The sequence below is a fragment of the Lepisosteus oculatus genome, chromosome 1 (genome assembly GCF_040954835.1).
Source record: "Lepisosteus oculatus isolate fLepOcu1 chromosome 1, fLepOcu1.hap2, whole genome shotgun sequence".
NCBI classification, from domain to species: domain Eukaryota; kingdom Metazoa; phylum Chordata; class Actinopteri; order Semionotiformes; family Lepisosteidae; genus Lepisosteus; species Lepisosteus oculatus.
The window spans coordinates 43063646-43077928 of NC_090696.1; the positions used below are offsets into that span (position 1 = coordinate 43063646).

Sequence of the window (14283 nt, forward strand, 5' to 3'; positions counted from 1 at the left end):
TTTTTTAACAGCAGAGCTTTAGCATCTAAAGAAGGAGGAAAAAAAACACTTCCCTTGCAGTGCAGCAAATACACTTGGCTGACTTCATCCCACAGAGGTCTGACAGAGCCTGGTCATTTTTACACGTGTTAACGTAAAGAAACACTCTGATGTAAAACTGGTTTCCCACTAGGTATCGTATCTCCTTTTCATTTTTGGTTGAAGTATTATTAGTGAGCCACTTGGGAAGCCAGACGGTGTCTTTTTAATACAAAATGCTGTAATATTTTATCCTCAGCAAAGTAAAGTATTCAGAGCTTCCCCCCCTCCTTAATGCAGAACAATTGTCCTTGTCCTGGATTCTTAAAATAAACTAGGCCCAAAGATCTGTGAAGACAGATTTGTTGCCTTAACTGCTCGGCACCCCTAGAGACTTTCAAAGACAAGTGCTGTTGCAAGACATTGTACCTTCTATAAATAAAAAAAGAGAGGTTATGGTTATACAGAGGACACGCCAAAATTGACTGTCTTTGTAGCTATTCTACTGTGGGTTTTAACAGGACAGCTGTATCTGGAGTGTCGAAATTGGGTCAAGACACTCCAGGAATAGGGAGAAACGGTTATTCCAAGTGTGCAGGAGGTTATTAGGGAATTGGTATCACCTGTTTGGACCAGGTTCCCTATATAAGGGTTGAGGGAGTAGACGGTGGTTTTTGGCTCAGATTTGGGTTAGGCCGACCGACACGGTTGTGGTTGACAACAGTGAAAAAAGTCTTGTGGTGAGACGTCTGAGAGAGCGACAGATCTACCCCAGAAAGGGGCCAGTTACAGGAGCAATCTCGGGGTGCGACTCCAGGTTAGAACAGTCCCGCAGTCACACTGACGGTTATTAGTCTGTCGGTGAGACATTGGGTTAACACATGTATTAAGAGCAAAGGAAGGCTCTCGGAAAGTAAAAGCTATGGTTAGCTGGTGCTGTGTCAGCCTGCCAGCAAGGTAATGAAGATGGTGCAGCAGGTCCATCCAAACGGGACTAACTGAGTCCAGGAAAATTCCACTGCTACTACTCGTTAGGGATGAGTAGGTTAAAGGAGTGTAAGTGGTGGACCAGTTCAGGTAAGAAAACAAAACTGGTGTGGTCATCTCCTAATTCAGGTGATACAGGGGGTAGGTGTGTGCAGATTGCCTATGCTTGGCTACCAAATAAAACAGGATCTTTGAGAGGGGGTAACAGTTCCTTTTCAGAATCTCACTCATTACGTTTATATTTCTGGCTGATACCAGAAATAACAATACAGTCAAATACTGTGTCACAAAGCACCTACAAACAAGTAGTTGCATCTAAAGGGTTCTTCTGTTTTCTTTTAGACCTTTATATTCGAAAGAAGGGAAGTGTCTTAAAAGGACAGTCATGAACACATTTATTTCAAGATCTGTAAAAGAAATCTTCTGATGACCTTGACTGTGAGACAAGTTAGTTATGAAAGATGCTCCCTTTTAGAGAAGCTGGACTCTTCTTGAGAAACAATAAATTAGCCTTTGCAAATGCCACAGCCAGGATTATAATTATTTAAAAAAATCTTTGTATTTTTCTGAAAACGAGAAAAAGACTTTAACAATATGAGAAATCATGTATTAATTATAATTAGGAGACGTTGCTTCCTGTCTTTCAGGTTATTTTTTGCTTGTTAGGGACATCTGCTGGTTAAAACTGGTATAATCTTTAAAAAAAAAGTTTTACTTAAAGACTTGAAGTTCTTCATTACTGACCATATAGGGACATTAAATTAGACAAAAATATTATTAGCAATCTTTGGAATACATTAGTCTGGAAATTTAAGCAGTCATGATTTTAAAACCTAACCCCATTACATTTTTTTTTTTGTTTTACCAATCATTGATCAATGTTTTTTTTATAATGGCATGAGTCTGTCAAGAATCACATTAAAACGTGATCAATTATTGATTACATAGTGTAATATCATTTATATACTGGAATATAAATTTTACAAATATAAATTATATACTGAGTATCAATTGAAATATCACTCAATGTATGTTTTTGGTTAAATAAAGAATACAGGTTCTGGAGATATATTCAGAGTTTTTCTCATCATTTTGACTAACAGATCATTCATAGCTGGGGTACGCTCAGGTGTAAACACTGAGTCAGTTGAGAGTTGACTGGGCATAGATGATGAAGTGATTTAACCTGTTGTTATTCCAAGTCTGATGAAAGTCAAAATAGGAAAAGAAACCAATATTTCCTTTTTATCAAGAAAACCATACAATCTTGCCCTTGGTATGTTAGAGGCTGGACTGCTTCATTTACCATCTGGAAAAGTTTTAACCTGATAAGCCCTTACAGTGAAACTTTGTACTTTTAGTACAGTGTACTTCCAATTATAGGCCACAATCTGGGAAGCCATAAGCTGGACACTGTGCCAGGCTGGATGCGGTTGTCCAAGTGTGATAGTTTTACCAGCACTGTTTGTTCTCCACAAATTCCAGGCTGCCTGATTGCAGACTCTTCGTTTATCAAGTCCTTGAACCTACCTACTGCCCTTCCTGTGGGCTTATCCTGACGCGAGAGAGAGGAGTTTATTTGCCATACGTACATTATGGCAAATTGGGATTCTTAAACTCCCCGCTCTCTCACGACATGCAAATACAACAGACAACACCATACAATGTGCAAAGTACATTACAAAACAATACATAATAAGGACATCATGCACAACATAGCACAACTTACAATGGGTATTACACAACAATAAACATACCGGTCAATAGATAAGTGGTAGGATGAGATATAACACGAAAACAACATGCAGTAAATGAGAGAGCTACATGTACATGGAATGACATCATCATGAAAAAGGATGAGAAGTACTACAGATGTCCTCATGCTGCTTGTGTAACAGTGGCTTTCTTGAGAGATACAGTAATAACATGACAGTCACACTGTTGCCCTGTTCACCACATATGAGCCCCATTGAACATTTTTTGTTTTAGCTAGGATGAAGTGTGACATCTAGGCTTCATTTGCACGTGCTTGTCAAGGATTTAAAAGAGTATAGGGACAGAATCACACAAGACATCAACAACACTGTGCCAACCATACAGTATGTCATACAGTAGATGCATTGTACAACTTGTTTTGCTTCCAGTAGTGCCCAAACACACAACTAGCCTGTGATTTTTTCACTGTAGATCCCCAATTTATGAAAAATGTTACTCAAAAAGATGAATTTGCCTGTGTGATCTCTGTTCAATTTAAGATCAGTGTGCCTACTACAAAAAATATAGCCAGGTGCCTCATAACTTGCAGTGCAGTTATAAGTGATGTTTATTTTGATGCTCAATATATGCTGCTTTCCTGCTTTTATACATTTGTTTTAAAGCTCTCAGTCTCAGGCATATATTCTTTACTACTGTATAAATCTCCAAATGCTCTGCTTTTATAAAACATAAGCAGAATGATTGATCAAATATTTACAGAAGTGTTTTCTATTATTTTCCCTGTCAATATGGAAAACTTCAGTCTCTCTGGACAAAAAGATTAATCGTCAGTGTTGTCATGTTATTTTCGAGTCCCAGCACAGTACTGACTGATTGAATGTCTCTCTGTCGCAACACTGCTAGATCATTGGCATCTGACAGACCCCAGACTGTTGTTCAAGGGAACTCCAAATCAACTCAACCCCACCCAAAGCCAGGGGTATTTGGCCCAGTGTGCTACTACTTAGGATATCCCCATCACTGTCTGTTAATGACTAAGCCTAGGACTGAACCTTTAATGTTTGGGCTGTAGGATTTAACCTGTGTTCTGAATGATTCTCTGTTCTGGTTGGGCCTTGTTGGAGCATCTTTGTTTTCAGGTCATGGTCTATTTACAAATAAATAGATCCATTTGGTGTAACATCATGTTGCATCACATTTGGGCCTTGATGTTCTGACCTGTCATTTTTTTTGTTCAGCGGAGACTTGCAGGTGGTGGGCAGCGCTCACTGTGCCTACAGCACAGCTCAGAAAGCTATTGGGAAGGACAACTTTACTCTCATTCCTGAGGGGACTAATGGAGTTGAGGAGAGGATGGCAGTCGTCTGGGACAAGGCCGTAGTGAGTCTACATTTACTACCTCTGATTCAAAGTCACCAAAAGAGTAGCTTATGGTTCTTTCTGTTCCCCCTCTATAAATACCTTTATACCTATGAACTTTACCATAAACCTACTGTAGTTATTCCATTATAGTATGGAACTTTGTATTTTTGAAGTTTGAGGCTTCTAGATTTTGCATGATTGTTGAAGCTTGAATTGGACAACAATGTCATGGGATCTTGAACACCTGGAAATAGTGAGGACTTCACTTTCACATTTCTTCCAATAGATAACACTTTTTTACAATGCAGTGGCAGCTGTCACCATACTGGAAGATTGCTCTAGATTGGACAGTGCCATCTACTGGTCCTCTATTGGAACTTCCAGCTGCACATGATTGTCTAGATCACTACTGCACTGGCAGTCCAGTCTGCTTCATTGCTGAATTTGGATAAATCCCTCCCATTAACTGCTTTATTAATCCTGCTGAATATCAGTTAAGGAGCTGGTTACTGCAAAAATCTGGACTGGACTGGATTGGAAGGGCAGTCTCATCCAGGCAGGTTCAGAGGATGTACTGTAATTTTCAAGTACAAAGTTGTATTACTGATTTATGACAGTAAAACCTGTATTTTACTAAAGTCCCACATTATGAAAAGCATGCAAATTTCCATCCTTTTGAAAAAAGGAAAAATATGTTCTGTTTTCTGCCAGGCAATTGGTAAGATGGATGAGAACCAGTTTGTGGCTGTCACAAGCACCAACGCTGCAAAAATCTTCAATCTGTATCCCAGAAAAGGACGGATAGCCGTGGGCTCAGATGCTGACATTGTCATCTGGGATCCTGACAGGATAAGGACTATTACTGCCAAAATGCAAATATCAGTAAGAACAAGCATACAGTATCTGATGTATTAACTCCTAACTCCTAAGCAACAGTGTATTACAAATCTGTAACATACTGTAGAGCTTTGCTCAAATTTCTTATATTATTATGAATAAAGTTACATTTTTTTCTCTGTTTTTTAAATAGGTTGTGCTAAATTTTGTATCAAGCACTGAAAGCGTAGAAATTGCAGACCTTGTTTGTTTTTTTTTAAATAATACTTTCACTTGATTGTTTTAAGGCTCTGGAGTACAACATCTTTGAAGGAATGGAGTGTCATGGGTCTCCCTTGGTGGTCATCAGCCAAGGCAAAATAGTGTTTGAAGATGGGAATCTGCATGTCCACCAGGGAATGGGCCGTTACATTCCCCGGAAGCCTTTCCCTGAGTATGTGTACCAACGCATCAAGACGAGGAACAAGGTAATGCCTCAGCTCTTCAGGCCTGAGGCCTGTCTGTGGTTTTATCCAAACACCCCTTTACAACAGGCATCGCTCCTGCTTTTTGTGATTTGCGTGAACCTCCCTCTGCACCAGATGTCAAATATTACTTCTTTTGCCGCATTTGATGTGGTAAAACGCCATTATTGTGTGCCATTTGTGGCAAATCTATTGGTGTCAGTTGCAGTGAACATTTAAAGTTTGTGTACCTCAGGAATTTAGTGACAGACAGACCTACCAAATAAAACCTAGGCCTTGAGGTTGTGGTTGTTAGCACCAATGTCCCACATACTCAGAATCCTGGGTTTGATTTCATCCACTTTTGGTAGGTGGTGGTTGATAGTTTATAATTATTATTATTATTATTATTATTATTATTATTATTATTATTATTGCTTACACTTATATAGCGCTTTTCTGGACACTCCACTCAAAGCGCTTTACAGGTAATGGGGACTCCCTTCCACCACCACCAATGTGCAGCATCCACCTGGATGATGCGACGGCAGCCATAGTGCGCCAGAACGCTCACCACACACCAGATATCAGTGGGGAGGAGAGCAGAGTAATGTCGCCAATTCATAGAGGGGGATTATTAGGAGGCCATGATTGGTAAGGGCCAATTGGAAATTTGGCCAGGACACCGGGGTTACACCCCTACTCTTTTCGAGAAGCGCCCTGGGATTTTTAATGACCACAGAGAGTCAGGACCTCGGTTTTACGTCTCATCCGAAAGATGGCGCCTGTTTACAGTATAGTGTCCCCATCACTATACTGGGGCATTAGGACCCACATGGACCGCAGGGTGAGCGCCCCCTGCTGGCCCCACTAACACCTGTTTAGAGTGGCTTTTTCTAAACTGTCTCCTTATCCTTGGCCATGTGATGCACTGGTGTCCCGTCCAGGTATGTTATCAGTTCACAGGACAGGTTTTGGCTTCCTGACCCTCACCAGTATTTAGTGTATTGCGTTAATGGTTAGATGAGGTTTCATTTTGCTAAGGGTATAAAAAAAGCTATTGGAAGTTGAAACTGGAGTGAATATGAAACCTGACTTCTTGTCACATTCTGTGAAGGCAAAGTATAAAAATCAGTAAATGTACTGTAAAACTAAAAGGCTAAAATTTAAATCTGTGACATACAGTAGGCTGAAAGTGGTGTGAAAGAAGTCTGCTGCAACTCAAAGTCTACAGCTATGAAACAGCTTGGGTATACATTATATACAGTGGAATAAGAAAACGTGATGTCAAGTTTGTTTTCTGCATGTACAAGAATCTCCCCCAAGAAGATTGGAAAACAGTGCAGGCCAGTTCATCAGACTGTTCTTCACAGGTGCTGAGTGGGACAGAGATGAAAAAGCATTTCCCATCTGCAAGTGATATGTACTGTAAATGTTCACAATGTTAACTGTATTAAGATTGTATATTTACATATTGCAATTGTTAATTTCTTATACATCAAGAGCTCAAGAGTAGCTTCTAAAAAGATACACACTCCTCCCTCACTTTACAAGCACCCTGTTTCCAAATTTCACAATAATGAAACACATTTTCATACCCATTTTTTCTGTTACCAAGAGGGTTTTGTTACAGTGAAGGTTCATCCTTTTTTTAGCTGAACGGGACATCCCACAACACAGGTCCTCAGTGCTTCTGCGTTCTTAGAATTGTTAAACATTTTTTGTCTTTTTATATTATATACTGTTCTTAGGTAAATAGGGTAATTACATTAGCAGGAAAAAGTGTTTTTACTATGATGCTCTAGGGATTTGTTAGGGTAAAAACCACCCCTGCTTGTGTATTACTTGCTGGGTGATTTTTGTAACCTCAGTCACACAATTTCCTTCCCAATTTATGAATTTTAAAGGAGCAACTTGTTCTTCATTCGAGGGATTGGTATATTATAGGCATGTGAAAAGATTAAAATGAGAACCATTTAGGCTATTTACAAGGCTCACAAGACCTAATGCATCCTGCAGTATACTGTATTTCGCAAGGTAATTAAGTTTATATATTGAACCATAGCATAAATCACGGAGCATACATTATCAGACAATAGCAGTTAAACATATTTGTACATATCAAATTGAGAACAGCAGGAACAATGAGACAAGCTGTTGAAAATGGAAGAGGATATTACCGAATTATTTATTGCAAGTTTTCTTTTAGGACTGAAAATGATTAAAATGTTTAGTGTTCAATGCTTGTTTTACTGTTTTACTATTTAAACTGTAAAAATTAACGTTTAATACATTTTTAGTAACTGATTTAGAAAAAAAACAAAGAAGTTGACTTTTTACCGTTCTTTTAACTTCCCTACTTGGTTTTGTTTTTTGATGATACAGTAGTCCATTTCATAATTAATTACTTATAGTATATAATGCTTTTCTGGACACTCCATTTAAAGCCATAGTGCACATCTGCAGCCATAGTGCACCTATACACTCACCACACATCAGCTATCAGTGGGGAGGGGAACAGAGTGATGAAGCCAATTTATAGATGAGGATTATTAGGAGGCCAATGGGAAATTTGACCAGGACGCTGGGGTTACACTCCTACTCTTTTCAAGAAATGCCCTGGGATTTTTAATGACCACAGAGAGTCAGTTTTACTTTTCATCCACAGGACAGCACCTTTTTACAGTATAGTGTCCCCGTCACTATACTGGAGCATTACTACCCACACAGACTGCAGGGTGAGTGCCCCCTGCTGGCCCCACTAACACCTCTTCCAGCAGCAACCTTAGTTTTTCCCAGGAGGTCTCCCATCCAGGTACTGACCAGGCTCACAGCCGCTGAGCTTCAGGGGGCTGCCACCTGTGAGTTGCAGGGTGATATGGCTGCTTGCTACAATGAATTTTTGTAGTCTCCTACTATATATCAGGATCATCTTGGGGCAACAGTAATCTGCCGCTAGACCATTAAAGCTGTTTCATTTCTCTTGTATGTTCAGGTATAGCGCCCAGTGACTATCTGGTACTGTAGGTTTTAGCATTCAACTAGGACTAAAAATCAAACAAGTTGTAACCTTTGTTACTAATTTGAACTTGTATTTTGTTGGTTGTGACCTGCCCACGGACTACTGAAGTAAATTAGCTTTTTTTTTTTACTCTGGTACAGCTTATGATCTGTGTGCTGTCCTTGTTTACTAAACTAAACTACGACGTCATTTGTGGCTTTCCACCATCTTTTGTGCACTGCCATTTGTTGCAAGTTGCAACTCTGCAGTGTATGTAGTTTCTGTGTAGTTTAATATTTGAATGACTCAGAAGTGAAATAGTTATACAATATTTCTCAACAAAATGAAACATGAGACAGTTAAAATGTAAAAACCGGATCCTATTATATCAAATCACTTGCACAGAAGAATTTTTGATAATAAACATTAAGGCCCCCTTCAACTTACAGAAATGTTATTTTTCACATTGGAACTTCTGTTGTGAGTGCATTTCTGTTTTGGACTTTTTAGGGCCCTGATTTTGATTTGTATTTCTGTGTTTTATGTATTTTGCTTTGAAATATTTTTCCCAATAGGTGTTTTATGCTTATTTTTCATGCCCTGAAAATATTTTGATTACTGTAAATATTCAATACAAATACTTCACAAAATACTCCAGTAGATGGCAGTGCTGCATCATTTAAGAGCATCATGCATACAGTGCACTGTTTCTGCTAATATTGTAACTGCAGCTTAAACACCCAAAGGATAAAGATGTAAAACATCTGACGCTAAACCATTTAATCCTTATGTCGTAATTATGTACTTCAGAAATTATAGTTCTCAGTTGTTTGCAGAACTAACATTCTCTATGATCCAAGTGACGTCTTACAAATAAACTCTTACTTGCATGCCTCTGGGTGGTGTGAAGAAACCAGAGTCTAGTGCCTCACGAACACATGGAGACTTGACAAGAGCCCCAGCTTTCAGGCAGTTGTGCTAACTATCTTGCCAGTGCGCCACCTCCTAAATAGGAAAGAATACAGACAAACAAGTTCTGGCTCAGTTTCATGTTTACTGTGTGTTAATAATTACACATAAATGTATTACTGCCATTGTATCAACTCTTCCTCTAAGCCATGTGGAATGATCTATGTTTGTTTCATAGTACAGGAGGTCAGGAAACATTCATGAGAGGTACAACATGGTTATTAATCTAACGCATAATTCTACAGTATATTCTTGGCATGCTGTTGTCTTAAAGCAGTGTTGTTGTATTTCAAGGTAATGGGAATGCGTGGAGTTTCTAGGGGCATGTATGATGGGCCTGTGTATGAAATCCCTGCAACTCCAAAGTACACCACACCTGCACCATCAGCAAAATCATCTCCTGCCAAGAACCAGGCTCCTCCAATCAGGAACCTTCACCAATCTAACTTCAGCCTATCAGGTAGGGCGATGTTGTCTTGCTCTTCGATTTAGTGTGGCCACCCAGGACACACTGGAGTACAGTCATGAGAACAATCTCACTTGCCTGTAGTCTACAGTACGTGCTGTACTTCTACCCCTTTATTGTGTGTGTTTATGTATTTTAATGTCTGTGTTTGTTGGTGTCCTTTAAATTAGATGCTGAGAAAATGAACAAGATAAAGAGCCTTGTTAATTATAAATAGATTTTAACTCAAGTAACTCCTTTGGAGAAAGCAGTTTTTTACCTACGGAGTTAGATTCCTCACAGCTCAGAAAGAAAACATGCTCATTGTCTCTTCAAAATGAAGATAACGGGATCTCAGACGTAATACAGTTTTCAGTGAATAGTGAATCTGCTGCAATTATAAAACAGAAAATGAAATGTGAAACGTTCGTTAACTTTTTCTTGCATTCTTACTGCTTTACCTTCTTCTGTCCATCAGAGGAAAAATGTAAACAAAAATGTAACCACATTTACAAAATATTCATACAAAAGCACAGCATAATATACCTGGAGTTTCAAGACAGCAACAGACTAATTCTAAACGATTTCCTTAACTCATAATAGGAGAAGGTTAAACAATCTCTCAGCTATTTTTTGTTACATACTGTAGATTATTTTGTTGACAAATACCACCTCATACCACTTTACAGACAAGCGCAAAGCATGTTAAAACCACAATAAGGCCTCAATAAATGTACAGTCAAAAATACAAGAAGTCAAGTTTTAACTTTACACATTAACTTTTGTGCTTACTAATGGAAGATATTCTGTATTTCATTTCAGACAATGTTTGCTATTGTGGAACATGCTAATTCTATACAGGGCAATATTATAATGTGTTTCTTTGTATAAGGCGATTGTAATGTGATAATAATGATTTGGCTAAGTACAAATGTATAACAAAATTGTAGCAGAAGTGCTGTTTTCCAGTAGCAGCATATTATGGGTCTGCATTATACTCAGTTGGTATTATATATATATATTATGTGAATAATGTTGTATTTAGAATAGCACTCTCACATGCATCATCTTATATATTTCCAGGGGCAGCTTCTCGACAACAGTTGGAAGGGTACACAAATACAAGCAAACATTACAAGCACACACCAGCCATAGGTTTGTGAGGTTAACACCTATTGGTATTGTCTCATGATAATTTTTGTAGACTATTAAGTTCCTCATATTAGACAACAAACAGGAGTAATCTATAAGAAACTGTTCCTTGACATTCATTCAGAAATCTGGGTAAGTCATCATAAATTGGATCCCAACATTTTACGGAATAACTAGTTTGAAAATTGGTGCATGAACCTTTCAACACAGTTTTGTTTCTACAAAATATAATTTCCCTCTGTTATGCTTTGTTAATTCTGTGTTTTATGTTTGTGGCACATCCCATGACCTATGTTTATAAATACTCAATACCTTTTTTTTTTTAACTTCTACAATAAATGCATTTATATGCATAGCTCATAAGGAAATATCTTAAGTTTGATAGAAATCAGTTTGTTCACCACTTTGATTTTTAGGGGTGACCAAACCATAAATACACTACAGGGTTAAGTGTTTAGTGAAAGAAATTCAACAGAAACGTACTACTTGTGCATAACATTACTTTATTTTTCATTCTTTTCCAATAGTACCTTGTTTTAACTGTACAATCTAAGTAAAAATGGGTTTGTGGTGATACAAAAGCATAAATCTGGCCAATAAACTCATTAAAGGCCCTGACCTTCAGAAATATTTTAAGAGGGATAATTAAACACTACTGTGCAAAATCTTATCGAGAAACTTACCAATTGCTGTAGCTCTAATATACAGTATACTGTAGCAAGTACAGTAGGTAGATTAGGACTCTACTGTGAAATACTCAATCATTAAATATTTCACATCAGTGTGCAGCCTATTAAAATAAATTCTAAGGTACTGAATTAATCAGCATCACCTGAATTTGTCCTAAATTCTCGCTATGCCTCATTCTCTAGGTGCACAGATCGATGACAACATTCCTCGACGCTCCGGTCACCGCATTGTAGCGCCCCCAGGTGGCCGTTCGAACATCACCAGCCTGGGCTGAAGTCTTGGACTTGAGGATTGTGACATTACAATGGATCAGTGAGGGAGACTGTTCAGTTCCTTTGTATATCAGTGTTTTTGAGTCCTCAGATTCTCTGGTATTGATGAGAAGATGAAGTGTCTGTTTGTTTAATAGGATGAGGTGACCTTAGTGTGATGTTATTGCTCGAACATGACTGCCTCACCATTGTAACTCATGCCATAGTCAACTCAAGCATGGTGCTTCCATTACCCTTTTAGTAGACAAAAAGTAAATCAGTATTGTTTTGTAACGAGATTGGTACTTTGCACTTTTTTCAATGTGTTGGGTAGTTAGTTGCATGTAGCTATACATTTTGATGTAAAGAGTTTTTGCCAAGGTATAACCTAGATACACAGCTCTTGCAGTGTAATCAAGAGCAGACCAAGTTCTAGGTTCATGGAATGAATCACAATGGATTTTTTCTTTTTTTAGAGAATAGTAGTATCTGTTGGCAGCTAAGATTAACAGGGAATTTTCACAGTGTTACCTAGTAGGAACGATGCAATTTTAAGCTATGACAGGCATATGCAAATAGTTTAGCATTATCTTCATTTATGTGAACTGCAGCACTGTCTTTACAATAAGGATGAATGGTACTTACTCACAGAAAATAAGCACACACCACATGTTACAGTAATAAAGAGGCACAGCAGTACAAGAGGCTCTGCTCCTCTTGAAGTGGAACTCAGAACACACTTTTCCCTACCTACCTTTTTTACCAGTTTTCTTTGTCTACACGTTTACTTCTTTGATTACTGTTGTCTGGTGCTTTAATGATTAATCCATTCTTGTGAAATAAAACATGAAAAAGATTTGTAGTGTGTCTTTTCTTTCTGTGCATACAGTACTGGTATAGTAGTATGGATTTGCCATACGCTCTCTTCTGCAGTACTGTTCCTGATATTGATACATAAAACTGAAAACACAAGTGACAGTTATTTTCAGTTATCTCACAAATAAGCATTCCAGCCATTTAGCAAGTATTGTACATACTGGTTTCACCTGACTACGACGTACTGTAGTTCTTAAATGTTTTGACTGTTTTTAGGTGAGGGTACTGGAGATTTCCATTTTTATTTAACATCATTATAGAGGCTTTTCCAGGTTTGATAATGACATTTTTTTAAGATACAATGCCTTAAAAGGTATTCAGTTCCTTCCCAGGGGGTGTTTATAGAATGATACATAAACATTTTTTCCAAGCATAAGTTACAGTAAATACGGGCAAAACCCAAAAATGTCACTTGTTGATTGCATAAGTGTTCAGTGCCTTGCTGTGCTTGGGGGCCTGGGTTCAATTCCTGGAGTGCTATCTGTATGGAGTTTGTATGTTTTTCCCGTGGTTGCATGGGTTTTCACTGGGTGCTCTGGTTTCCTCTCAGGATCCACTGGTAGGTTAATTGACTTCTGGCAAAATTGGCACTGGTGTGTTCGTGTGCGTACATCTGTCAGTTTGTGCCCTGCAATGGAATGGCATCCTGTTCAGGGTTTTTCCTGCCTTGCGCCTCTTGCTTGCCAGGATAGGCTATCCCCGCAACTCAGGATTGGATGAAGTGGTTAGAAAATGGATGGTTACACAACTATTCAGACCCATGCACTGAATACTGGATTAGAAGAACCTATGACAGAATTTATGGCCACCATTCTTTTTGGGTAAGTCTCTATCACCCTTTGGTTTGGTTGGGTGAAATTGTTGCCCGTTATTCTTGGAACGTTTGCTCAAGCTCTCTTAAGTTGCTATGGGATCACTTATGGACATCAGTTTTCACATCTTTCCCCAGATTCTTAGTAAACTATAAGCTCGAGCACGATAACAACCTAAAGCTCACTTTAATTCACTTTCCGAAAAGTAAAGGGAATGAAAAATCTGTTTTCTTAGTTGTCCAATACAAACTCCAGAGCTCAGTCCAATAGAATATTTGTGGTTTAAGATAAAGAAACAGAATTCAGAAGTGCAATACACAGGTGCACCTCATCTGAAGAGCTTGGAAAAGTTCTGCATGGAGAAATGGTGCAAAACCTGAATCTGCTAAAAGAAGGGCCTTCTTCTACATTATCAAAGTGAAAAGAAGATCAACAAAATACTGAGCTGGGGGTAAAATTTTTGAATATTAGAAAAAATATACCACAACTTTGGACATATTTGTTTCTACAATATCTGATGACTGGATAGTCTTGGACTTTTCATGCTTTCAAATTATGGGACGAATAGTGAATGCACATTTAGTGCTTCTTTTTTTTTGCATACCCAGCTGGCAGTTATATTTTATTGAGGGCATGAAAAAAAACTGGAACCAAGTGTATTATTGTTGCAAGGGTAGAGGTCATGGTACAACTGTATAAAGTCACAACAATTGCTCTTCATTAA

At 38.3% G+C, this 14283-nt stretch overlaps 1 protein-coding gene across 3 annotated transcripts in view; it reads left to right on the top strand.

Annotated features, from left to right (window-relative positions):
* Positions 1-12727, top strand: part of LOC102695974 (dihydropyrimidinase-related protein 1) — a 57665-nt gene extending 44938 nt beyond the window's left edge. For 2 of the 3 annotated variants that reach the window (XM_015344870.2, XM_015344871.2), the window contains exons 10-15: positions 3960-4101; positions 4795-4965; positions 5208-5387; positions 9628-9793; positions 10862-10933; positions 11803-12727. In XM_015344870.2, the coding sequence (XP_015200356.2) occupies positions 3960-4101; positions 4795-4965; positions 5208-5387; positions 9628-9793; positions 10862-10933; positions 11803-11894 (823 nt within the window). In that variant the 3' untranslated portion in view covers positions 11895-12727. The remainder of the gene's footprint in view (positions 1-3959; positions 4102-4794; positions 4966-5207; positions 5388-9627; positions 9794-10861; positions 10934-11802) is intronic. The other variant, XM_006629603.3, reaches the window with a different exon arrangement.
* The last annotated feature ends 1556 nt before the right edge of the window (positions 12728-14283 follow it).